The sequence below is a fragment of the Erithacus rubecula genome (genome assembly GCF_903797595.1).
Source record: "Erithacus rubecula genome assembly, chromosome: 18".
NCBI lineage: Eukaryota > Metazoa > Chordata > Aves > Passeriformes > Muscicapidae > Erithacus > Erithacus rubecula.
The window spans coordinates 792,686-820,652 of NC_136670.1; the positions used below are offsets into that span (position 1 = coordinate 792,686).

At 40.8% G+C, this 27,967-nt stretch overlaps 1 protein-coding gene across 2 annotated transcripts in view; it reads left to right on the plus strand.

Annotated features, from left to right (window-relative positions):
* PHF20 (PHD finger protein 20) overlaps positions 1-27,967 on the plus strand; it is a 75,662-nt gene that overhangs the window by 34,239 nt on the left and 13,456 nt on the right. Inside the window, exons 12-16 of one of the 2 annotated variants that reach the window (XM_079321804.1) lie at positions 420-698; positions 16,071-16,244; positions 19,427-19,522; positions 21,264-21,425; positions 23,582-23,751. In XM_079321804.1, coding sequence (XP_079177930.1) covers positions 420-698; positions 16,071-16,244; positions 19,427-19,522; positions 21,264-21,425; positions 23,582-23,751 — 881 coding nt within the window. Of the gene's footprint in view, positions 1-419; positions 699-16,070; positions 16,245-19,426; positions 19,523-21,263; positions 21,426-23,554; positions 23,752-27,967 lie in introns of both variants that reach the window. The other variant, XM_079321805.1, reaches the window with a different exon arrangement.

The following is a 27,967-nucleotide window of genomic DNA, read 5'->3' on the forward strand; positions in this document are numbered from 1 at the left end:
GGTAGCAAAGTAACTGTAAGCAGAGAAGCAAAACTGTTTTCTAGTTGCACCAAAGGTGTGAATCGTTGTGAATGAATAATCTTTAGAGTTTGGATTTAGGGATGTAATCTCTGTGTGATTCAGTCTTTCCCCTTCAGAAGCACTATACAGTGATACCAGGTGTTGGGCAAGGACTCAAGGAAGCAAAATACTGTAACTTATTCATAAAAACAGTTTTTATGAGCAGTGTAGAGTAGAGTTCTCCCTTTAAAGTTACTGTTCTTAAAGGCAGATAAGACATTAACATTTCATTTTTAGCATTTCATAGCTAATATGTGTGAATGCATGATTACTTCATTTCAGTTTGCTGTTTAAGTTTAGGAAACCGTTTGGTAAATATAGCATATGCATGGGGCAATTTATCTGTTTTGTTCTTACAGTAACAAAACCTTGTAGGAGAACAGATTTTCTTGCATCAAAAAAAGCTGCAACTGTTGACCAAGATCACAAGTTTAGATGCAAGTTCTTGGACTGTTCAAAATCCTTCCGCAAAGCCAAGTTATTGCATTACCACATGAAATACTTTCATGGAGTGGAGAAGGCTGCAGAATCACAGCAGAGCCCTGTAAAAAGAAATATTCAAACCAGAGCTTCTTTGGCTTCTGAAAAAGCTAATCAAGAGAGGTCAAAAAGAGGACGGACCACAGCTGGTTCACTGTGTAAGTATGGTGCTGATCTCTTTCTTTTTTTAAACAGCAGCAGACAGTACAGGCAGAAAATACCAGAAATCAATTTTCTTTTGGGTTGAAGGACTCCCTTTTAGGGTTGTCTTGGCATGCTTCTTTGTGGAGAAGAAGCATAATATGTATGTACATCATGTTGTAGAAAGGTATGAGGATGTTTCTTCTTCTGGAATTGAAGATCATGTTCTGGTAAAGATCCTACTATGCAGCTTCTCTTATTTTTCTGTAGCAGCTCACTTGTTCCCTTTTAAAAAACACAGTTCTCTGAATTTGACTTGATTTTTTTTCTCTGGCTTACAAATAGTATTGGTTGGAGGCTTCTGTCCTTTTCTGTATTAGAGAACAGTTTGGGTACCTCCAGTTCTCTCCCATTTCTTCCTTGTCTTTAGGTTTTGACTTATCTGTACTTTACTATCTTCAAGTGCATACCTGGCTGGAAATCCAGTACTAGTTTCTGCAGTATGTACTGTTCTGTGGGATGAAAAATCCTAGTATTTAACAAGTGCAGTTGTTTCAACTGTGATTGAAGATGATTTTCACACAACAGATGGTCAGTGGAAAGGAATAAAAACTTAGTGGTTAGCCATAAAAAAGTGAGTTTTAACTGCTTTGCAGTCTACAAAATCACATTCACTTCTGTTTAACCCTCATTCTCTGAAGCACTCTCTGCCTGGCATGACACCAGAGTGGCAATCCGGGTCTAATGTGAACTGCAGTGGTTGTTGATAACCTGTCCAGACTTGGCTCTTGTGGACTGATGTCTCTGTGTACTGCAAGTCTGTAAAATTAGTAATGTCTTGTCTTTTCACTGGGTCTTTTTTATAAAATCCATCTTTCTCCTTGCTGAATTCCCTAATGCTTTTTGTCTTTGCAGTTGATCTTTAATTAATACTTTAAGAATTTCAAAGTCTTGCAAGTTGCTTACAGAGCTTCAGCTCACTACAGCAGGATAGATCCTGCCTTACTTTGCTTCACAGCTGCTTTTCTTAGAGTCCAGAAAATGGCTTTTCATTTGAGGTGCACTGCTTGTTCTTAACAAGATAAGTGTGACTTTACAAACTGTTACTACTTGTGAACCCCAGATACTCCTGTATCTTTAAATAATACAGAGTCATAAGCTTGGATTAGGTAGGGAAAGAGTTCTTTAAATGCATTAGGCTATAATGCTTTGTATGCATTGTACTCTGCATGCAGCTTAATTGAACCCAAGTGTTTCCTGGGGGAACATACCTGAGATGAGCATGGTGTGAAGACTGGCTGCTGACAGCTGCAAAGTGATCAAAACAGGCTTTGTGCATGTCATGGGCTTTTCAATAACCAGACTTCTATTTGCCTCTTTAAAACTGTGTAATTCCTTTGATTTGAGAAGTTGTTTTATTGTGATTGTCTTGAATGCAAGTGGCTCAAGATCTTGACCCCTCCATTTATCCTTTCCTCCAAGTTCATACAGTGAGATGCATCACCATCACTGGTAGGTAATTCCTTGTTGAGCTAAGATGTAACTGTGTTTGCTTATTTTAAGCCCCCATTGCTCTAATTCCCCATTTGTGGATGGATACTTTGCACCTGAATCATTTCCATGAGGTGCTTCATAGTGGCTCTCTGCAGAGTACCTGGGGTGTGCTCACAGCTGCAGAACATTGCATCAAGGTGGAAGAGGGGGCTGTAAAGTTCTTAAGTCACCTTCACAGTTGAAGCCTGCTGCTGTGGAGCTGCAGTACATTTTTCTTGATGAGGAAAAGTAATCTCATTATGTATTAGTTATATCTGATACTAAGTGCTATTGTTTTCTAACTCAGTGTGTTCTTAATTTCCCTGATTTTTGTTTGGTGGTGCTAGACAGTTGAAAGCAGAGTTAATGAGGTTAGTGAGCTCTTACTGTAGTATTTGAAGTTCTGTTCTTCTGTCTTAATGGCATGTAGAGAAATCCAGTCTTCTAGGCAAGACTTACTGTCTGCTGAATATTTACAGCACCTTTTCCAAAGGCTTTTCAGGAGGTACTGCGTAGAGTGAAAGCTTTTGAATCAATAATTTATTCTGGTGTGTGGTGGGTATTCTTTTCATCTTTACAATCCTTTTGTGAGCAAAAATTCTCCCGTTTGGAAAGAATATATTTAAATAATTTTACTTTTTGGCACAGATGTTCTTTTCTTGTTCTTCACTGTATTGGGTAGATTTTAGTGCTTAAGAAATGGTGGCAATTTCTAACAGATAAATTTTTCAGCAATCATGATTTTTGTTATTCCATAAACTTGAAGATGCTCTTGCTTTAGAAGCTTTGTCACACTTATCTCACAAGTTTTATTTTAGTCTTGTGGGACTCCTCACTCTTTCTGCTACACATAAAATAAATGGTGGGGGTTGTCTGGTGCTGAATTTAAAGTGGAAGTACTTACTGCTTCTAAAGTTGTAGGATAATATGCAACATTTAGAGCAGTAGGAAAACCTTTTCTTTGCAGTGCTTTAAATTAAAATTTTAACATATAGAAAAGAAGAATGCATGTAAGTGGTCTTCAGTGACAATGTAGGATTTGGGAAAGAACAATTTAAATATAGTTGCTTTGCACTGAAGTGGAGAGTGAAATTACAGTTTCTGATACGTAAATTGTGCTACTTGACATCGAAATCAAGGCTTGAGTGAGCTGGGAAGGTTAATGTGGGACTGATTTGAACTTTTAAACAGTCTCCCCCTTTTTCCAAAGAAGAACCTTGTCTTTGCAGTGGCACGCTTGACAGATAGGTCTCTGAATTCTGTAGTTGCTCTGAACAGAGAGGAAGGAGCTGCCATTGCTGGCAGCTTATGTCTTACATATGCCTTACAGAATATGCCTGAACAGAATGACTAGGACTTCATAGCTACTGGATGTGTTCAGGCAATGCCTTTCTTAAATTTATCAGGAAGTAGTATGAAATCATGATGAAGCAGATCTTCCCCTAAGTGCATGTTACAATACTTACCTCCTTGAGTTGCTGTTCCTTTGGTCCTCAGGATTGTCCTTTCATAGAAGAAGGCAGTTGATGTGTCCCCTGGGCTATAGGAGATGCAGGTGTTCCTGCTCCCTGCTCTCAGGTTGCATTGCACCTCAGCAGCTGCATTGCGGAGCCACCTGCAGCCTCTGTCAGGAGAATCGAGATCAGCACAAGTGTATGTGAATGCATGAGCCTAAAAGAGGCTTTTTGAGTCTGTTCTGCAGATGACTTCAGTGTTGGTCTTGGATGACAGAGTTCCTTAGATTTTTGTGCTAGTTCAAATAGCCATGCTCTATCAGAATTATAATTTGGAAATTAAATGTGGTACAGTAGCCGTGAAAATTTGTCTCTTAATTACCTACTGATTACTATAATAATGAAATACAACTGGATTGTGTACCCATACCCCTTAACCTTAAGACAGGCTTTTTTCTTTGTGGTCCCTTCTCTTTTGCTGCAAACCCCCTTAGTTTATTTTTGAAGTACATCATCCCATACTGTGACTTGTGCCCTGCAGAGGCTATAAACCATTTCCTCTGAAGGTACCAGTTTTCTCTTTCAGACACATCTGTCTGTCCAAGTCATTTTGTATAAAGTGCCTGCAAAAGGTTATTCTTAATAAAGATTGTTGTTTCCTGACCTATAAAAATTGTTTTTTCCTGACCTAGACCACTCCAAGGGCATGGGGCTATAGAATAGCTTCATTTCTTTCTTTGTACCTGCAAGTCATAATTTTGACATCTTGACTTGGAGTTTTTCTGGATTGGTGTCTCTTTCATCTTTTTAGTGAAATCTGTTTATTTGGAGATTTGCTAACAAGTAGTTTGTGCCTTTTTGCTGAACGTATTTGCTGTAATCTGAAAGTGAAAACTTGAGTGCTTGCAGAGCTGATGTGCCCCCACATTATCCCTTGGCAAAGCTCTGCACTGGCTGGATGCTGAAGATCTCTCAGGAGACACAAACCTGGTGAGCAACCAGGAGTTGCACAGAAGTGCCATCTGAGGTGATTGGTGTGCTCTTAATGCTCCTAATAACTACTTAGTGCTGCTGTTTGCACAGTTGTACTGACAGCGAGCTCGAGCTCGTGAGTTGATTCCCATTGACTCCTAGGACATAGTGTAGCTCAGTTTTGGGACTTCAGAAACATTGTTACTAGTGTAAGGGAAATTAACCCACAAACACCAGAGGTTTATGTCCAAAAAGGAGACAGAGGAGTCCTTTTTGCTTTATTCGAATAAAGGGAGAGGCCATGGGGCATTCCCCTGGGATCTCTCGAATTTTTGGAGGACACAGCCTCCCTTTTTATCCTATTTTCCCGGCCGCTTTTCCCTCTCTCTTTCCCCATTGGCTGAGGTACTCGAGAGGCACAGACTTCCCGGAACGCCTGACACCTGACATTCCCCTCTAATGTATAACCCTCCCTTTTAATTTTTAATTCTTGCAGAATTCAGTTTTCCCCCTCCCCGTTGCTTCTTTCATCTTCTGTTACCCAATTTTATTTACCAGCAAACCTACAGTTTGTTTGTAAAGGCAAATCTCTTTTTCCATTCATCAATCAGTGTAATCCCTCTCATTGTTTCTTTTATCTATAGGTGCTAACTTTACCTACCAACAGATCTACAGTTTGTTTGTAAAGACAAATGTAACATTCCTCTCAATCCCTCCTCTTTTATTTTTAGTAATTGTCTTTACAAACTTTAGCTATCATTGTCTTAATTTCTTGTTCTTGTGTCCTTTTTGGTTTTGCAATTATTTGCAATGACATCAATTTCTGTCCTTTTGTAGCCATCTCTGGATCAGTAGGCATGGCTATAACTTGCATCCCCTTGATCACATGTTGAATAAGTTGTATTAAGCAAGGGATCATGCATGGTAAAAAGACTAGAGTTGCTACAGCACATAAGAGGAAAAAAAAGCAGTTGTTTAACCCACAGTCCACCAGGTAGCCATGAAAACATGTCCCATTCCCATCCTTTCTATGTTTGGACAGGTACATGAGCTAACTTTCTTATTCCTTTTGCTATTTGTTTCACCACTTTTCTATTGTCATTTATTTGCAAACAGCAGTTTGAGTCATTTAATTTGCCACACACACCCCTTTCTTTTGCTAATAAGTAGTCTAATACCATCCGGTGTTGAAATACTGCATTTCTCATCTGAGTAGATTGGTCAGCAAGAAGGTCAAGAGCTGTAGCTGTCTGGTTACTTACTATTTCAAAGACAGCTTGTAACCTAATTATCCGATTTAAATTATAAATGGGTTCTCTGGCACCTGATATTAATTCACTAGGATTCCAAGTGGCTGGGCCATAGTGTTGTATGATTTGTTCAGCTGGCCACTCATCATTACCCCACTTTTGGCTGCTCCCCCCAGCCAAGAATACACCAATTGACCTCTTTTCCCTGATTAGATCATCATATACCTTGATTCCTAACTGGTTTCCCTGAACTTGTGGTAGCAGAAAGAACAGAGGTCTGATATACCCCACATAACATATTCCTGACCAGTTTGGGGGTAACCTGCGATAGGCATGTTGGCCACAAATCCAGTAATGCCCCTTTAAAGCCCACATCCCGTTGGCAAAGGGACCTTCCCAATTTTCATGATCTACTGGGGGGTCAAAATACAGCTTGCTTCCTGGGCCTAGTGGTCCCGCAAGAATAGTTGCCCCACCATAAGAATCACAGTATTTGCACTTCCATGCTCCCACATGAGGTTTCCAGCTGCAGTTACATCCCAGATCTGTTTTATTAGATTGGGACCAGAACCTGCTAAAAAGAGTTCAAGTTCCATTCCAGTGTTGCCACTTCCACTGATAGTCACGAACAACATGTGTCCTACTTGTGGAATTATCTCGGGGGCAGCTTTAAAATTAGGAGTCAAAAAAACCTTATCCCTCCCCACTGCTTTACAGCCTTCCAAATCTTTCTGGTAAGAATGGTAGGAACACTTTACCCAGCTACCATTTGAGAGCTTAACATGAGTTTGATTCCATCTGCCCTGATATCTGGAACAATCATAAGGAAGGCATTTGGGGGTCCAACAATCTAAATCCAAAGATAAAGTCCAGTCACAAACACTTTTCCCCACGTATATGCTTCCTGTTCTATTTAGACAATAAGTGCCTCTTTCAGAAGAATGAAGCCGCCATGGACTTCCTTCTTCATCCCAGAATCCTGTTCCATTATGGACTTCACTCAGGGTGCTAACCCACCATTTAGGTTTGACTGGGCTGGCCACCCATGGCCAGTTTTCAGATCCTCCTGGCCCCCCCCACAGACCCAGCAATTGCTAAGGTTAAAGGTTTTTGCTACTTCTTCTTCTAAGGTTAAAAACTTATTTTCCCATTCCTGGCCCCATCCTAACTGACAGTATAAAGGTAAGATCATTAAGAGAAACATTCTAACTGGGTTATGTAATTCCCTAACCTAATTTTTACTTTCACGTTGTCTTCTGCACCTGTGGTGAGTGAAGGCACAGAAACAGCTTAATATAAAGGAAAACAGTGACAGCAAAGGGCTGGCCCCCCAGTGACTGGAGATCCGAGAGGTGGGATGCCCACACAAACTTATTTTAGCAGGCAGTCTGTGGGTAGGCACACGAGGCTTCCCTCGATGTCGACGCACTTGCTGCTGCTCCAGTCCGCCCCTGCGGCTTCCCGTCCTTCTCCTCCAGCTGAGATGTCCAAATCTCTGGGGCCTTAGAGACCTTGACCCGAGTGTGATGGGTCCACCCATGTTCAGCTGTCTTGACGGCTGTTTCTGTGGTCAGCAACACCTGGAAAGGTCCACGCCACTTCACCACCAGTGGTGCTTCTTTATACTCCTTAACTAGGACCCAATCTCCTGGCTGGATGTTGTGAACAGCAAAGTCCAAAGGCAGGGTCTGTGCCAGCTGAGCCTCCTGTCGAAGAGATTTCACAAGAGACAGTACCCGAGACACATAATGCTTCAAATACACATCACTTATCTCTATCCCCCCACTAGGCTGAGAGTTGCAAGGATAAGGAATTCCAAACATTAACTCAAAGGGAGATAATTGAATATCTTCCCTGGATCTGGCCCTTATTCTTCCAAAGCCAGGGGCAGGAGCCATACCCACGGCATCTTGGTTTCTATCACCAGCTTCAGAAGGTGTTTCTTTATTTCTCCATTCATTCTTTCAACCCGACCCGAACTTTGGGGGTGCCAGGGGGTGTGCAGGTTCCATTGTATCCCTAAAGCAGCCATAACTCCTTGAAGAATTTTTCCTGTAATATGAGTTCTCCTATCTGAGTCTATTGCTTCCACAATTCCATATTTTGGAATTATTTGTTCCAGAAATACTTTAACAACTAATCCTGTAGTTGCTGAAACAGTAGGGAATGCTTCTGGCCAGCCTGTTAATTGACATACTATTACCGGAAGATATTTAAACCTTGCCACTCGGGGCATTTCAGTAAAATCCACCTGACATCTCTGGAAGGGACCTACAGCCCAAGGCCTCCCTCCCCTGGCAAGTTTCTTTGTAACCTTGTTATTGGTTTTAGCACAAGTCAAACAACCCTCAATAGTTCGTTTTGCCAAGCTAAAAAGACCCACAGCAGCATACATTTTTAGGAAGGCTTCTGCCAACCCTCGAGAGCCCCAGTGACTCCCTTCATGAAGTTGTTTTAACAATTGTAAGGCCAGAGCTTTTGGGATCCACTGCCTCCCATCCCTTGTAAACCAATTGTTTCCTATTTCTTCTGCCCCACTCCCCCTAATTATCTCGAGTTCCTCTGGTGGGAAAGACAGACTCTCTGGCAGCGGTGCAGCCACTGGGAGCAAGGGGAGGATCCCAGAGACCTCTGGCAACAACGCAGCTCTCCGAGCCTCCCCATCAGCCAATCGGCCTCCCATTGCCCCCCGCCCCGAGCACCCTGCCTGATGCCCCACAATGTGGACCACTGCCACCCCCTTTGGCAAACTCATCACCTCCAATAGGTGAGAGACCAAGTTTTCATGGGCGAACGTCTCTCCCCTAGAATTTAATAAACCTCGTTCTTCCCACAGTTTCCCAAATGCATGTATCACCTCATAAGCATATTTAGAATCGGTAAAAACATTCACTGTCTTATCCCAGTATAACTCACAGGCTCTGATCAGCGCATACAGCTCAGCTGTCTGGGCTGACCAGGTGGGCGGTAACCTCCCCCCTTCCTTTAATTGTTTGCCATTCGCGATAGAGTATCCTGTAAAACCCTTCCCGTTTATTACTCTTGACGACCCATCGATGAACACATTCTCTCCCTCAGGCCAGGGATTATCTCTCAAATCTTCCCTAGCTCTAGTCTGGAGATCTATAACCTGGATACAATCATGGCTTTCCTCCTGTCTCCCCCTTTCTTCGGGGCCATTCAAACAGGAGGCTGGATTAAAATTTTCCCCATTTTTAAATTCTAAATCCTCCTGTTCCATTAAACAAGATTCATATTGTAATAATCGAGCACTCGTCATCCACATAGAGACTCTCTCAGTTAACAAAGCTTTAATCTGGTGCTAAACTTTTTACAATCACATACCCTCCCCTTGTCAGCCCCTATCAGAGCTGTGGTCACAGTTTCTGCAGACAATGGAGCCAGCCTCTGGCCACTGGGTTAACAACTCAGAAAAACAGGCGACAGGCTTCTGTGTTCCTTATTCTCTTACACGAAAATTCCTTTAGCATGACCCAGCTCAACACCCACATGTAGTTGAAATTCCTTTTCTGCGTCCAGAAGAGCCAAGACCAGAGCACCAACTAATCCATCCCTCAATTTTCCAAAGCACTGCTCCACTTCTGGTGTCCACATCACAACACCAGGACCGCTCTGGGTTAAAAAGTTACACAAAGGTCTAGCCACAACAGAAAAATCCTCGATCCAAGCTCCGCCGTCCCCCACCAACTCCAAAAATTTCCGCAACTCCTTGTCAGTCTGGGGCAAAAATCCCCTGCACTCCTTCTGGACTAACACACTGCAACTCCTCAGTCAGAAGGTGTCCCAAATATCTGACTCTCTCCTCAACCACCTCTTTCTGCTCCCCCTATAACAGCAAATCATCTACATATTGCAACAGCTTAACTCCTGAGGGTGGAGTAAACTCTTAATATTTTCTGCACAGCTTGCCTAAACAAACTTCGTATATCTCTGCAGCTGCATTTCAGCATAAATCTTACCAGACATTTAACATAAAGATATTACAGACAGTAACACAGACTCTGTGTTACATTTTTTTTTTTTTTTTTTTTTTTTTTTTTTTTACTCTTGTTACTTTTCACAAAACTAATTTGCTTTCCCATTCTAGTCATCAAATCTCTTCCCAGTAAATTACAGTCACAATGAGGAGCAATCAGAAACTCATGCTTTTTAAACCCCTCCCACACATTTAGCAAATTCCCATGCCTTTCCCTGTATTACTTGTATTTTCCAGCAAAACTCACAAAATCCTTAAAACAGAATCCTAATCTCTTCACGTACAATCTGCATTTCCCATATATTCCTTTATTCTCGTTCTCCCTTTCTTTATCACACACGGTATAACAGAGTCAGTTTGCGTCCTGTCACAGTGCAAACACAGCTCCTCCCCCACCGATGCTCCCAGCGAGCACGGCCCGCAGCATCGCAGGCGGCTGGGCACCCCAAACCTTACGGGGCCGGGGCACCCCGAGCCTCACGGGGGCCAGTGGACACTGCTGGCCCTGCCCGGGGCTGGCGGGGTCAGGCACAGCCCCGCGCTGAGCCCCGGCAGCCCCACAGCCCCAGCCCGTGTTCCTGGTCCCGCAGCTCCGTGCTCGGACCTGCTGCTCATTGCCTCACCCATACCTATCACACACTCCTCCTCAATTCTCTTCCAACACACAAACACTCTCCATCCATCCGCCGCTGTCGAGACCCTCTCTCGACTCCCCTTTTTGCCCCCCAGGGCATGGACTATTGAGATCCCTTCTCAATTTCCCGTATTGCCCCCCCAGGGCATGGATTATCGAGACCCCTTCTCGACCTCACTTGTTGCCCCCCCAGGGCATCTATATAACATGGCCTTATAAGCCCCTTTGACAACTTATACTCTGGTCACACAAAATAACAATATTTTATCATAATTCCCATAGTTACTTCCGGGTGAATATACAATCTGTCCCAAGACCTCAGCATTCTCCCCAAGGGACTCTCCGAGGGTATTATGGGATCCTTTTTGCAGCGTCCCTTTCCCGGCTTCACCCTTCCAACCCTCCATGGGTTCCCCGTTTCACCTGTGCTGCCCTCCATGGGCGCCCTCCCAGGTGTACCTGTGCTACCCTCCATGGGTTTCCCTGTTTCACCTGTGCTGCCCTCCATGGGTTTCCCCGTTTCACCTGTGCTGCCCTCCATGGGCGCCCTCCCAGGTGTACCTGTGCTACCCTCCATGGGTTTCCCTGTTTCACCTGTGCTGCCCTCCATGGGTTTCTCTGTTTCACCTGTGCTGCCCTCCATGGGCGCCCTCCCAGGTGTACCTCTTCCCCGAGGATCCCATTTTACTCACCGGTGAGATTTTCAGTGGTCCTTCCCTGCGGACTCTTCACGGACCCCCCTGGTCCGCCACTCGTCTGTCTCCTGGACAGTCTCGGGAACCCAATCGATCGCCCGGTGCCAGCCGGCACCCAGGGGAGCTGATCACCGAAACTGGGTGAGGCGCCTTCAGCTCCACCGCTGCCTGCTGCCCCGGACGGTGGAAATATCCCGGACACGAGCCCCCAATTTGTAAGGGAAATTAACCCACAAACACCAGAGGTTTATGTCCAAAAAGGAGACAGAGGAGTCCTTTTTGCTTTATTCGAATAAAGGGAGAGGCCATGGGGCATTCCCCTGGGATCTCTCGAATTTTGGAGGACGCAGCCTCCCTTTTTATCCTATTTTCCCGGCCGCTTTTCCCTCTCTCTTTCCCCATTGGCTGAGGTACTCGAGAGGCACAGACTTCCCGGAACGCCTGACACCTGACATTCCCCTCTAATGTATAACCCTCCCTTTTAATTTTTAATTCTTGTAGAATTCAGTTTTCCCCCTCCCCGTTGCTTCTTTCATCTTCTGTTACCCAATTTTATTTACCAGCAAACCTACAGTTTGTTTGTAAAGGCAAATCTCTTTTTCCATTCATCAATCAGTGTAATCCCTCTCATTGTTTCTTTTATCTATAGGTGCTAACTTTACCTACCAACAGATCTACAGTTTGTTTGTAAAGACAAATGTAACATTCCTCTCACTAGTATTAGGCTTTGATTTGCAGTCTGGATGTAGAACAGTAGTCTCGGTCTGGTAAGCTGCTGCCACTCTTGGCTCTCCTGTGTTCCTTGCCATGAGGAAGAAAATAAGGGAACAGGCCTACAGTTTGTAATTTGGATACTGTAAAAAATCTGTCCCTACTGTGGAGTCCATATAAAGCTCTTAAAGAGGGGGGGAAAAAACGTTTTGTCAGTAGGTTTAAATTATTTTACATAACCTCATTTTTAGAAAATTCTGGCTACCAAAGTCAATTACTATGTGTCCTGTTACTGTATAAATGGCTCCATGCATGAATTCTTTACATGAATGCATGTAAACAAAACGGGTATTTGGTCCTTACTTTTGTTACTGAGAAGAGCTGAATTGTGTATGGGTGGGGTTGGCAAACTTGTTTTGTCTCTTAAAACATCTCAGGCATTGTCCTTAACAGCTGTTCACATGTGAACCTGTGGCCTGTTGTGTAGTGGTTGTCAGGTTATCCTTTGGAAATTTTCCTATTTCCTCTTTATTCTGGCTGACTGATGCCTCTGCTAGGCAGTGGGACGTGCACAGTGATCTACAAATGTGGGTTTTGTGCTTGCAACAGGGGAAGATCTACATAAACACCCTCTGTGTTTGCAGAATTGCCAATTATATTGGCGTTATCATGACAATACTGCATTTGATTTTGTGGGAGTGGCTGTAAGTCAAGAAGAAACATGGTCTTTCAGTTCTTGAAAATACCAGTGGAAGTTCTCAACAAGTGATCTCATAGCTGTGCCTGGTAACTTTGGCTTATATACTTGGGAATGCAGTCTCTGCTTCCTGCAAATGTGGAGTTACCTTTTTACCTGGGGTCCTACATCAGGGCTCTAGGGGACAGAAAGCTGCTGCCTTGTCTGGCACTGAACCTTGATGTGCTTAGTAGTAAGTTCTCTGAAGTTCTATCCATGTGGTTTCTGCATTGTTGAGGGAATTTTGTATCTCGGGTCTGTATATGTTAGTTTCTCAGATCCTTCACAGCTTCTGGGTCTGCTCTTGATATGACAGTGAATACTTCTTCCAGGCTTAGGAGAGAGAAACCTGAAAGAACTCCATGGAAGAAGGCTGGAGGCAAGTAATCAGCAATCCTATTCATCTCCAGTATCTTGTGAACAAGATACCTCCTGTTGTTGTTAATGGTATTTAGTATCATATGAGCTGGAAATTAATTTGCTCTGATGTTTAATCACAGCACTGCTGTTCAAGGACAGTGAAAATGTCATTGCCCAGATTGTCAGGAGGCTTTTCATGCCTTTTGTGGTTTCCCTGAGGTGGGACACAGGTTTGTGTCTCCATGGGGCTGGCACAAGCAGCTTTAGGAAACGCTCAGGGATCCCCTGTGTGCTCCTCATGGGAATCTATGCAGCCTCACAACCCAGCCATCCTGTGCCTGCATGGAGGCAGAAGAGTAGGACACCTTTTGAGACTTAAGGTTGGCTTGGGGAGACCAGGGGATGGAAGCAAGTGGCACTAATGCAGAAAATACAAATGTGAGAAATGTGCAAGTTTTAAAACCACATGCCTAAATATAAAGTCTTAGTTGTGGTTGTTATGAATAATTGTTCTTTGTTCCTTAGGCAGTGATTTTATAAACTGACCTGACTGGGTTATACTTCCAAAGGAAGGGGAAAAAGGGCACTTTAGTGTGGAAGGCTTATAAGTTTGCATCTCCATGGCATCAGTTTAATATTTGCTGTCCTAAAAGTTGAGGATAAATTTTCAGGTTTTTAATCCCATCTTCTCAAATTTAAACACAACTTCTAAAATATATTTCAGGGTGTTCAGAGATTTTAGAGACCCTTTAAACTTTCCTGTCAGTGGAACAGAGATGTTTCAAAACCTAGTGCGTTTGTGTCAGTTACTGAAAAAAAAATGCTTCCAGTGTATGAGAGAGTACCTTGACCTGCCCCTGGGACAATGTTATGGTTAGCTGAGAAAGCTTAGAGAAGTGTATTAACCTGTGTATCATAAAAGACAGGCTGTATTCTTGGCAAAAATCTCCAATAAATTGTCTCACAAAGCTACAGAAATCCAGTGGACACAAAATACAATTTTATTCCACCAAGAGGTTGTGTGCAAATATGTCAGCTTACAGGAAGTAAGCTCAGAGGCCTTATGCTGTTGCAAACTGGTGGGATTGGGGTGGCTTCAGTACTCTTAAATGTTAATTAATGAGATTGAGTTGAGCTGTTGGGAGAAGGGAAGGTTAGGAGGCCTAACTTTAAAGTTATGAATGTATGAAGGCTGTCAGGTTTGTATGGATTTTTGTATTGTAATTTTGAGTTTCACTGATATGGTATTGTGTAAATATTTTGGAAAGTTATTGCAAAGTGGTAGAAAGGAGCACTGCAGAAAAGGTTGTTTATGTGACTTTTCACTCTGTACTGAAATAAACCATTTGCATTTAGTAGAGTTTGTTAGGGTACTGGTGTTCCCAAAGAGATTATGTGGTACCTGAATCTTATTTCTCAGCTACTGTGTACCATGGGAAAAAGTTTTCTTCCCTTTTTGTCATCTGAACTGAAGGTATCTTGACCCCTAGTCATGGAAGTCCTCAGAGGACTCAAAATAGACCTGACTTAAAAACAAACAGGTAAAGACAGCACCAGAGAATCCAACCAAACAAAAAAATTACCATGAAACCTTTTCCTACTTATTCCTTCAGGAGAACTCAAGTTGTAAATGGAAGGTCCTACATTTACTGTGGTGATTTATCAAGGAGAATCTTCTGGGTTAGTACTTCTACTTGAGGGAAATATGCACCTAGTGAAAGGCAGCAGTGAGTTGCCTGTCTGGACAAAAGGCATCTTTTAAAGAGTCTTGTGTGGTAATTGGGTTTTGATTTAATTTGTGTCTTTTGAGGCTGCTGTAGAGCACTAGGGCAGATGATTAGAAGATAAGTTTGGTTGTGGAAATAGTTGCAAGTGGCTTTTCTTTTTAGTTTGGATTTATTTTTTTTCCTTTAATTTCTAAGTTCCTTGAGAGACAGGACCAGGGAAATTGTCATCAGATTTCTGTGTCTTGATGTTTATTTTGTCTGAAGAGATCCACATGATTCTGAAAGCTCTACAATGGCAAGTCTTAATGTTCCTTGCTGTTTCTTTGACTTGAAATGTTGATCAGTGTGGGGTGCTTGATCCAGTTTCTTCTCCTAGGTGTGCTCTCTGGGACTCTTTCCCTTCACTTTTCAGTCACTCTCAGGTTCTGCTCACAATTGTTTTATTAAAGGTGTCTAAGTGTGGAATGTTCATCTTCAGATGAAAAAGAAGTTGCCTTTCTTATACTCTGAACTTTTGAGATTTGTGTGATAATAGAACTGGACATTTTTGATAAATGTTAGCAATCTGTCATCTTGACTGCTGGGTCTCATTGACCAAGATACTTGATGTAATACTTCAAAATAACAATGCACTGGTCTTGTTTAGTCTGCTTCCCTACCTGCCATGCAGCTTTAGCTTTTATCGCCTTCACTGCTCTTCTTCTGTCTTTCTTTCCAGGAGTCTTTCAGTAGGACTTGTTACTTGCAGTTAGGAGGATGAAACTTTGACTTAAGTGAAATAAAAAATGGAATCTCAGGTGAAGCTATATCTGCATCCTACGATTTTTATGAATTTTAGGTAGTGATCCTAAATTCTTGCATCTCACTCTTGGTTGAAACACCATTGTTGCAGTGTATGTATTTAAGAACTGTTCTGTGTGTGTACGAAGCACACTTTTGAGAACTGGCTGTGGTTCCTCTAATTAAACCAACCTGGCAGCTTTTCTCTTGGAGAAACTAATAAAAATTACCCAACCCTCATCTCTGCTGAACAGAACTTTTTCTCTTTTTCTTCTTCTCTCTAAGTCATGGGTTTTTCTGGAAGAACTGAGCTTTGGGGAATGCATGGACATCTCCTGTGTCTTTTTTTAAAGAAAAACCCCATAACAAATCCAACAAGAGCACTCGAGGTTTTAGCCTTTTTGTCAGAGCTAGAATGGAGTTTGAGCGATGTCTGATCAGAAAAATTCCGCATGGACTGGCAGAGCTGCTGCTGCTGCTGAAATAGACTGACTTTGGAAAGTATTTAAAGCTTGGACTTGGTCTTTGTTCTCTTTGTAGATGCTCCTCCACACATAGCCCTCAGGAGTACCCCATATAGAGATGAAAAAGTAGAAAGGAGAAGAACTTCAACTCCTGTAAGTGTGTTAAATAGTCACCGACATTCTATTAGAGACCAAACCAGGAACCACATAGCAAGAGCGCTGCGGAGGCCTCGGGAGAGAGTTCAACATGGTATGGCTTTTGTGTAACATGGCAAGTTAAACATGGACAAGTCTTGGGAAAGTTTCAAACCTTGTAAGGAACTGATAATGTTCTGTATACTTCATTTAGTGAGAGTCATTTTGTGTAAATGCACAGCATAAAATGTAAGCAGTGTTTTTTCACAGACATTTTGTAAGTTTGTATGCTATCTATGCTGGGATTTATTCTTCCCAGTCAGTTGGTAGTATTTATAAAATGTAAAAAGCACGAAAATTTTAAAGGTCATGAAAAGGTTGTAGGTCTTAATGCTGTTAAACTCCTGTCTGTCCAAATCATTCAATATTTTAAGTCATGTTGTACTCACTGAGATGCCTAAAGTTAAAAGAGGAGGATTGGGGTGGATGTGAGACACAGTGACCTAGGGTAGTTTATTTTATAGCATTTGCCCACTCTGGTAGTCAGCAATTACTACTAGACATCTCTGAAGAACTTCACAACTTTGACTGTTCAGTGGTATCATGTAAACTCTGTTGGTACTGAAATTTGCTGTAGTGTGGGTGGGTAACAGCCAAATGGGATGGGGGAATGTATGTATACACAAACACACATGCTTATAGAAACAGTACATCTATTTTAGTATTCTGTATGTGTATAAATAATATATAAATAATTTCCAGCATACTTCTAGATTACTGCATCACCACTTTCCTTCAGATGTTGGTAAGAACTTGAGTCACAGTGATGAGAAAAACACAAAATCTGAGGTTAGACTGTATCTGTGACAGATGGTCTGTGTCGTGGAGATCACCTCCTTAGCTGCCTGGCTCTGTTGTTCTGTTGATCATAGCAGATAGACAGTGCTTAGCATCTTGTTTGTCCTTGGGCATCCCTCACTGCCCTTCCTTGTGGGAAGGTCTGAATGAGATCCATCAATATATCCTCACTGTTCTCACTCAGTGGGCATGTCCTATGTGCAAGTGTGGCATCTAGAGATTATAATGAACTTTCACACTGGTGATGTGATGGTGAGCACTCATGCCAGTTCTTTTGAGTCTCTGCCATTCAAGGAAGTTGAAATCCTTCATTTTTTTCAAAAATAGCCCAAACCGTTTAAAAATGTAGTTGTTCTCTGCTTAAATTTTAGGATTATGTTTCTCAGTCTATCTTTGTTTGGTCATGTGAATCTGTGAGGATGTTTCTAACCTAGACAAGTCTCTATCTGGTCTTATTTGAATGAAAATTCATTACTATTCAGAGCACTTATAAGAAACAGCTTTAGACAACAAGATTGTTCAGTACCTGGTTTTTTTGAAGACACTGGTATAATATTGAATACTTGTTCTTTGAAGATTTTTTTTTCAGGGAAACCTGCATTAACTGTGTGTAGTGCATTTCACAAGATAGCTGCACACAGAAATTTGTGAATACTTGGATTTTTTTCCGATTTTAAGACACGTGGGGAAGATTAAGGGGACAAAGTTGACAAAGTAATGATTTCGTTCATACTTAGCTTGATATGTTGATAGTGGTTGAGGAAGCTTTCCTTGCGCCCTTGGATATCTTCAAACATATCCAGCAATCTGATCATGTGAATTTCAGTTTTCAAATGAATAGAAGCAAAAGTTTCCTCTTTGCCCTTCTGGAAGAATAAAATGGTAGAAATGTTTGCATCCCTGTGAGCAGAGAGAAGGGAATGGTACCAAGAATATCCTGACCATTGCAAGAACAGGAGATGAGCACAGAGGAAAGTAAGAAGGAAGTTGGAAGCACTGTGTTTGACACTTAAATATGAGCCTTTTTTTTTTTCCCTGTTTATTGGAGGGGTTTTTTAACCCCCCTCATCACCCAAGGAGAGGTGGAAAAAGGTGACTTTTGTGCTGCCACTCCTGCTGCCTTTGAAGGCCAGGTGACTGGTGTGGCCATGTGGGTGAGCACACTGAGGTGCTTGTTAACTTCATGCTAAGAGGGGCACAGAAGTGGCAAAGTAGCAGGAAATCTTTAAGAGGCCTGGGGAGGTGCAGAGCTAGTCTCCTGAGGACAATCTATTGAGTATGTCTCCTGCATGCTTACCAGAGCTGATGAAACATGACTGCAGTTTGCAGTTTCTCAGTGAACTGTTTGTGCCATAAATACGCAGCTGATGAATTGGGGAGTTCACTGTTGACATGTGTGAAAGAGGTTGACATAATATGCTGGTATTGCTGGTTTGATTCAGAAATGGTTACAGCCAACCTAGGATTCTCAAATGGTTTGTGCAGGTGAAGATTTCTTAGAGTATAGAGTGCCTTCAAGTGCTTATTCAGATGTCTATCATCCAGCATTGAAATATGTTTCTGAGTGGGATGGTGAGTGATTCAATCAGCCAAGCACTCTGAGAGCAGAGACTTTTTGAGATACAAGGAGTCCTTCCATAATAGGTGTTGATTACAAATTTAACTGAGTCAGGATAATTTGCTTAAGGAACTGTGTAAGTATCTAAAAATTCTGCTGCTGAGACCTAAATCTGAAAGACAGGATGTAACCAGACACTGGGATCTGAAAGCAGAGATTTGTGAACATGACCTTGTAACAGGGTTATACTGAGTGCTGCACACTGTGGAATCATGTGTGAGGATAGACTTGATTGACAGCTGTCAGTCATTCAAAATTATGGTGTGATTTTAATCCCATAAAATAGAATGGAGAACAGATGTTGAGAGAATAGTAGTTAAAGGCAGCTGAACCAGTTACTCCATTTTCAATATTAATGAAATACTTGATTAGTGAACTGAACTGAAGTTTGGGGTGTTGGTGTTGTGTTCTTACAGAATGCTAGTGGAATGTCCAGCAATAATAATTTAGAAAGTGGATGTAACAAATCCTTCAGCTTTTTTATGATCTCTGAAACATGCAAATACTAAATGGGCCCTGCTGTACATTTGATTTCTCTCCCACATGATATTCATATTTTTGTTATGGGACAGTCAGATTTGGACTTAAAATGGACCATTCCAATTGAGAGCAGGGGATTTTTTACAAAAAAGTTTTCTTCTTGTTTTTCATGGTTTGGGGGTTGTTTTGGTTTTTCTTCTTTGTTTTTGTTTGGTTTTTTTGGCAAACTGGCCTTGATTGTCCAAAGAAACTGTGGAGGTTTTTAAGAAAATTAGGAAGCAGAGTAAAGGTGTATATATATATATATTTTTAAACTAATTTGGAACTTTGTCTAATTTCAGCTGTTAAAGGACATGAGAAGAAGGAAAAAAAATCCAAAGACTATGGAAGATCCAAGTCAAAGAAAAAGAAAAAAAAGAAAAAGAGGTCTAAGCCTGGTAAACTTCATTTTTCTTCTGTAGATGAAACTGGCTTCATTATATTGTTTTGTTACCTCAGAAAATTCGCTTCATATCACTTAAGAGCAAGCATTACAATTCAGACTTCTTTTTTCACTTGGCTTCTGTTTTATTAAGTTATCAATTTTAAATTGTGATTGGCAAGATAATCTATTTTCTGGTAAAGGTTCATTAATGTTGGATAGTAGTACTTGTAATGGTACAGAATAGATGTCACTCCTAAAGGAATGTCAGTCTAAAAAGTCAGGCTTTTACTTTTTTCCATTTTTCCTTTTTTCCTTTGCCAGTTAAGAGGGTGTAGATGGCTGTGTGCAGGCTGTTCTCAGGTAGGTTCTGGGGCTGTTTTATGGATGCTGCAGTTTGGAAACACTGAGTCCTCTTTTCTGCTGGTAACCTTGTTATTTCTTACACCTTCCCTTGAGGGGGAGGGAGCTGTAACAATGAGCCTCTTTAAAACTGTCACAGCTTTAATTTCCTTTTTTTTTTTGTGAGAGAGATTAAATGCAAACCCCATTTCAAGTCTATACTCAGTCTGTGTCCCTCTGTCATGTCTCATAACATGCTGTTGCACTACATTAGAGCAGCTGTAGTAGCAACGTGTCTCCTCTGTTGATTTCATCTTTGGAGGCCTGGGAATGCTTTCCTTGGGCCACTTCAAGCTTTGAACCTGAAGTAGAGATCCAGATGTTAGAGGTAATGGATTCTTCACTGCTGAAAGTGAATTCTGGAAAAAGTCTTCAGTGAAACATTTAAGGATCAAGTGGGACAACTTTCTCTGCTGTTGATGTGGATGCAGCATACTTCAATCTGCTAGGCATAATTTGTGAAACTAGATGCCCCTAAGGAGGAGTTTCTGAGGTAGAAAATATCTTTTCTGATTGTTGCCATGAATAGGGCAATCTGTCAAGCTATGGATAGGAAGAACCATAGACCAAGTGACTAAGAATTGTACTGAAACAAATCATTTTAATGGGTTTCTGATAGTATTGTGCCCACAAGTATAATGATAAAGTGTAAAATATAATTTTAGATTTATGCACCAGTAGTCCCTAGCTGCTTGTCAGTCTGTCCATGGGTTTTATGATGTTGAATGCCTTTTTTTGATGTTGATCTTATGGTAATTCAGTCCAGGAACTGTGAAGATTTTTTCCAAGTAACTGGAGAGTGCTGCTTGTAGCTTCAGTCAGCCCTGATTGATAGCCAGTGTAGACCTCACAGAAAAACCATTCAAGGTGTTTTCTTCACATGCTCTTAATCTGGGTTTGTCCACCTGTGAATTCTGTTCCATACACAGACTAGGAAATCAAGTGCTTTCTGTGCACTTTGAAGTCTGTGGGATTCAGGAATGTGTGTAGCACAGTGAGATGAGAGGGAGATCTCCAGCTAGTGGTGCTTGTGTGGAAGTGCCTGTAAAGCAAAAGCATTTGTTCACCTACTCAGCCTATGCAGTAGTTGGCCTGGAAAGGCTGGTCACTTAGGCCTTTCTCACTTCTGTCAGCAGTAAACTGTCACTGAGCAGCATAAAATTGTCTGGTTCAGCCAGTCCTTTCTTTGCCTCTGGAAAGCTTGCACATGTTGCAGCAGCATCATGCAGTCCCAGAGCTCCAGCATACTGGGAACTGGCTCAGTGACTGTACATTCCTGCTGTGGGCAGGTGCTGTCTCTTCTGCCAGCTTCTTTTGACCAGAGATTTTTAATGACATTTACTACAATTTTACAGGGTATTCAGGCACTGGGGAGAACACAGATACCTCACAAGAGCTTCCACCAGAAAAATCAATTGTTACAAAATCTAATTCTTCAAATAAATCATCTGCTCACTCGAGTACTCTGCTGCACTGCACTGATTCTGGACAGCACAAAGGAAAATCAAAAGCAAATGGTGAGCTGACTCCTCTATGGCTTTCTTGTTCTGTCTTTCATTACCAGTAAATATATGAGCAGCACTAACATACTTGAAAACTGATTCTTATTGTGTAAATTTGGCTGTTCTTACTCAGGACTGTATTTTCTTCCTCCTTCTTGACAAGATTGGACCCAGCTCATTTGCCAGAGCTTGATGTTGCTGCTTTTTACTTTGACTTTACTTTCATATACACTTCAAGACTGTTGCCCTTATTTCAGAAATCGACCTCATTTTGCAGGATTTTTTCAGTGCCTTATTAACTCTTTAAATAACTATGTTCCAACTTAATTAAATTTTTCATATTTCCAAAGATTCCTTCAAAGTAACAACTCAGAGTTAAAAATGGGTGCTTTGCAAGCTTGTTATGTTTGGGAGACCATTAGCTGTGGTGATGTGTAGTTGTATAGATACAGAATGATATATGATGATAATGACTTTCTGAGCTTCATGATGAGAAGCTCTTGAGTAGCTGTTTATTGGTGTCTTCATAGGACTTCATACAGAACCCATAAAAATCTTGCTGCTGTGTACCAGCTTTCATAATTCTTAGTATCTTGGTCCTTGTTACTATTTACTGGTACAGACTGGTCCAATAAAAAAGATAAACATTTTGTTTTTCTCTTGTTCTTAAAACTCAGATTTGAAGGAAATAGAAAGTGTATGACAACTTGATTATATACAAGAACCTTAAATTAGTTTTTGTACAGATACAGTGTTGAGAACCATTTGATATTTTTTTTTTTTTGCATAACTTTGTTATTAACTTCAGTTAAATTCCCCTTCAGAGGTCAGACAGGAAACATTAAAAGCTACTGAAGTGCAGATGGTGGTAATGTCTTGAAACATGTTTTGCAAGTGTGAGCAGTTGTGTTTCTGGAGTATATCAGCCGTAGGATGTACAGTTTAGTAACTTGGCCATCAGTTGCTCAGACTTCTTTTCATCAGTTCATAGATATTGAAAGTGATGGAAAATACAGGAAATTATTTTATTTAATCCTTTTCAGAACTGGTTCGTTGTTTTTTGCATCTGCAGAACTTGTACCTAGATGATCAAGATCTGGTGTAAATAAAAGTGAAACTTCTGTGTAACATAGAAGTGTAGTGTGCCTAACCTGCCACTCCCACAGTATTTTAGGAAAGAGTATCCTAGTTCAGAGGTGGAATAGAACTTCTAAACATGAAAATAAGCTATTGTGTTGGTTTCTTATCCCTTTTAATTTGACAACAGATGTTTCTCCAAAAGATATAGTTTATGCCTCAGACTGGTGGTTCAATTTTTGCATTCTATGAGCTAAATTATGAAAGTAGTTACAGCCTCTGTAGTGAGACCCACTGTCTTACTTAAGACTGAAATTTTTACATTTCATTCCCCTTTAACTCACTAAATTATATTCAGATAATTAAAATACCTCATCTTCTTTTTCTGACCCTCCCATTTTATCCCCAAGAAAGATGCAGACATTGCTTTACTATTACTGAGGTAAGATTCCACATTTAGCAGACTGTTCAGTAAAAATTTCCTTGGCAGTTTTATTCAATCTAGGATGTACTAATGCTTTAACTAAGTAGTGTGGATGTGTTCTGAAAGAATACCTTGTGCAGTGCACTGCCTTTGAGTTTATAAGTGCATCCTGAGCAGAAGACTAAAAGAAAATAGTAATTTCTGAAGCAGGATCAAATTCTGTGTTGGACTCAGTATTTCTGTCATGGAAACATCACTTCATGGGATTGAATGGCTCACAAAACAGAGCCCTCTTGCCTCATTTTGAGAGCACTAGAAGTGCCAAGTCACAGTTCTATACAAATTGCAGCAACCAGCATGAATCCTATTTGAATGTGCAAGCCTGGTTTTGTTGGTTATAGTTTTGTCTGAAGGGACTTTGTGCTTTGGTTTGAGACACTGTATGTTGACAATACAGTTGTAATGACAGAAGCTGTTAAGTTGGAATATTTTGAAGGACCCATTATTGAGACTGTAAAACCAGTATGTAACAGCCTTCAGTATACTGTTAAAATAATGTTATTCCTTAAATGTGAACTTTCAGGAATGTATGTCTGCATACTTTGGATGAGGTTTTGAGGGACCTTTTTTTGTAATTACTCAGGATTTTATATAAATACTTCTTGTACAGAGGATGACACCCTGAGTGAGTCATCTATGGATAGCTTGCCTTGGAGTGATGATGACTGCAGTCAGGATGTTGATGTAACCACCAACCCTGATGAAGAAGTTGAAGAAAGTGATTTTGAGATTGTTCGGTGTGTTTGTGAAGTAAAAGAAGAAAATGACTTCATGATTCAGGTATGAGGGGGAGGGTAAATGTACATTTCAGTAAATGCAGTGCAAGGTGTCAGCAGAGAAACTTCGCTTTTGTACATGACATGAGGTATTGTTTTCCAAAATAATAACATTTTTTGAGGTCATCTGTCAGGTAGCTGCTAGGGTAGTTAACTTTTGCTTCATGGTAATGGAGCATGGTTTCAGATTTTTAATTGAAGGAAAAAGGGAGAATTCACTCCAAGTTGTAAATGGTTGGTTTGTCATTTGTGAATTTTTCTAGAAATAGAAGACTTCCTTGATTCTGAGAATGCATATTTGAAATCAGTGACTTTTTAGATTCCCCCTAATTTAGAGGCTGTTCAGAGCATTGCCATGAGATGTTAGTGTACCTCCTGTTCCTCTGCCCTTGTGTAAACATAAAATTCTCGAGACTGGAGAGGAAAAAAAAAATCAACAAACTTGAGTGTTTTGCTTGAAAGCAGAACTGCATTTGTCCATTCTGCACTAGTCTGCAGATTCAAAGTTCTTAATCTGACTAAGGCCATGTGTCTATTCCACATGTATCTGCTCTTTTTAAATCAGCTCCACAGAAATCTTGGAAAGACTAGTATTATCTCTCCTGCTTATAACTGTTGATAAAAACCTCCTTGGAAGTTACCTGCCTGTTTACTTTTTGAGATGTTTGTAAATTATCAGGAAATTATTCCTCTACATAGCTGCTTTGAAACATCCTACACAGTTCCTATTAATTTCAAGAGGTGACATCAAAAAGATCAATTCAATTTCTTCGTAATTTTTTGCTCTAATTAACTTTCTTTGAGTTTTCATGCTCTTTTATGGAGCCTTGCTGTGAAAGGTATGATGCTTTTTCTCTTTGTGCAAAGTGAACTCACCACTCCTTTGTTCTAGTGTTGGATCCTGACAATGCAGGGCAAAAGGTACCCTATGAATTAGTAGGGCTGGGTGGAGTGATGGGCAGTGGTAAAGTTTAAGTAAATAGCTCTAGACTGGATGGGAGAAAGAAGGAGTCTGACTGGTGACTAAAGAGGGTGGATAAATGCCTCTGAGGGGATGGCTCACAGAAAACCACAAAGAAATAGCCTGGAGTATAAATGGCAAAAGTAAGTTCAACACTAGGTTAGGATTACAGGATGTCAGCTGGCTCAGGACACAGCCCATAGATGCCTTTCCTTTGAAGTCTCATGGGCTGCTTCTAAGATTGAACTAGTTTGGGTGGGTTTTTTAGCATATTGAAAACTTTTAAACACTTGAACTGTTTTGTGAAAGAAATTGACTGGGGGAGTAGGTTATTCTCTCTGGAAAAGAGATGCAGATCAGCAGTGTTAGGAGCACCTGCATTCTTCATTTAGGGATTTAGGTAATAGGAAATATGCTGGCAACTGGGGTACCTGCTTAGGTTTGCTGTGTACTGATCTTGATACTGGAATGAGGAGCCAGGGCAGTTTCTTCATGGATCTGACTGGAGGTTCATTCCTCAAAGTATACATATATCCCCTCTCTTACAAGAGGGAGAATGCTAAGTTTTTGTTGGTTTTTTTTAACTGTTTTCATTGCCATGGATGTGCCAAATTTGTAAATAATGCAGGAAAATGTTAATTTTATACACATCAGCACCTTTTTGTCCATGAAAGATTGGATACCATTAAGGTTTAATTAAATGTTTAATGGTAGTTTGTTCCTTTGGTACCTAAAATAATTATTTGCATCCACATTCAGAAGATTTTTATAAAAAATTTTCTTTGACCTGTACTTGCCTTGAATTGTCTTGGGCAATTAGTGTATTAAGGATATCATTCATTGCACCAGGATGCAGAACTCTGAGTTTGCATTTATAGAAGTATCTGCTTTCGTTAGTAGAAGTTAAATCTGGAAAAAGTACAGAAAAATAGTGTCTTGTTGGTTAGTGCTGTTTTGTCCAAGTCCCTGTAACCCTGTTGGAAGGTTACTAAACTTCACTTATGGACCTGGTGTAAAGCAGCAGTATAACATTGCCCTGTGTCCCTCTGGGGGCACAGCACTCAGTTTTTGTGGTGAGACCCAAAGAAGTCCAGACAGACTGTCATTGTCCCTTCTTTTTAGTTTTTATACCTAAACATTGGTGAATTGGTGTATGATGCAGAAAATTCTGGGGCTAGATTTGATGGCCTCAGAAATGATGGATGTAAATAGACATGAGATATTTTTGTTCTGGAAGGTGAAAAGCTGTTTTAAATACATGCCTTTTGAGTTTGGTTATTTCTTTTGTGACTTGAATTTCAATTTGAGTACTTTCTGCACAATGCTGTATTTTTTTTTTTCTCTTGTAAATCTCCTGCTTGGCATGCTTTGAACCTTCCTACCATCACCTGGGCAGGGAGTAGCTTCCCAGTGGTAAGTTCCAGAGCAGTATCCTGTAGCCTGGCAGCCACAGTGTGCAGTAAAACCTGCATATTAAAGAACAGGCTTGTGCCCTGAAGGACTAGGTATTTAAATATCAGTTGGGTAAAATTGTAAGAAGTTGGGATGCTTGTGCTGGTTTGAAAGGAGAAATGAACTCCACACAATACCTTGAGAGATATTCCAGGTCAGAGTTACAGTTTAATAGAAAGACTACAGTAAATGCAACGATCCAAAACTGGCTTCAACTCAGACTACAGCCTGGAACCCTGTTGGGTGTGCAGCTCCTGCAAACTAGCCACCATTAACAGTTCATCAGGAGTAATGTATGGAGTAGAATGCATAGTTTGGTTACAAATCCACTTGTAACCCAGGGCAGATGCTTCACTGGAGTTCTGGGCAAAATTGCCTGGAAAATCCCTGAGTGCAGCCTTGTGCAGTATGGTGTGATTTATAGGATGCAGGGTAACTAGATCCAGGCTCTCCCTTCTTATGTTTAGCACACAGTTTATTTCTATTAATCTCTTTTCTTTGTTTTAGAAAACCTTTCTCTTCCTCTAATTTGTGAAAGGAGGATTGTCTCTACCTTTTTTTGAAAATATCTCCTAACTGCTTATTAACCCATTTTGGAAAGCAAAACATTGTTGGTCCCATCCTTCAGATATCTGTTTCTCTCTAACCTTTTACATTCTTTGTGAAAAATGAGATCTGCCATTTGGGATTTTTTAAAGTTTAGTAAGGGATAAAACAGACAAAAACAAAAATTAACCAGCAGTGGGGTGCCCTTGTCAATTGACCAAAAAGCACACCAGTAAATTTGAACAGTATTGCCTATATACTGTTACATTCATATTCATGTGCTTCTACATTATTCAGACATTCTTGTGAGCTTTTGATGTTTCAGGAACTCTTGTTTGTTTTCTTCATACTAACTTATCTGCATGACATCCTGTGAATCAGGTTGATGTGTTTTATTTATTCTACTGTTCTCTGCTCTGGTTTTTGTCACCATTATATTCTCTGTGGGAGAGGTCAGTTAGCAGATGTGGGAGCCAACATAATTGCTTCCCACCATTCTTTCAGTTACATAGAAGTATTTTAACATTTCATGGTGTTGCTTAGGCCTATGATACAGCACATTAATTGCAGCACTATTTCTATAAACTATACAGTACATACTTAAACTAATACATGGTATTATACTAATGATCAACTAAACAGGGTTACACATTGTACTAGATCCAAATATTTGTGGTCAATACCAGCATGCAAAAACTGATACATAAATGTGAAAGCCAATATTATCTTGTAGTTTTTAACATTCTGCATTCCAGGAGCTTCTCTTTCCTCCACACCTAGACCACTCATTTAATGCAGTGAAGTCTGCTTGTCCTTTTCTGTCCCTTCTAGCTTGAGGGAGGGCAGGAGCTAAGAGCATTAATTGAAGTGGTGTTGGACACAGATAAAATATTGAGCAAGTTGGCATCTTTGTAGGTCAGTGAAGAGCAACATGTGAGATTCCTTGCAGTTACTGATTGGGTTTGGTTTAGCACATATTGCAGTCCTGTACCAGCATTGACAACATTTCTGCTTTTGGTTTATGCTCTGAGAAATAAAGGTTAGATGATCTGTTGTCTCACTGCTTGGTAGAATAGTGATTTTTAACTGACATCAATTTCCTATCAGAATTGACTTAATATTCATATGTGGGTTTTGTTCCATGTTTCAGTGATCTGCAGTTTACAATCAACATTTTGTCTCATTAAAATACTGATAGGGGGAGAAAATGACAAAACATGAATAGTTTTTCTTTCGTGCTCTAGAACAGTGTGTCTTTAAG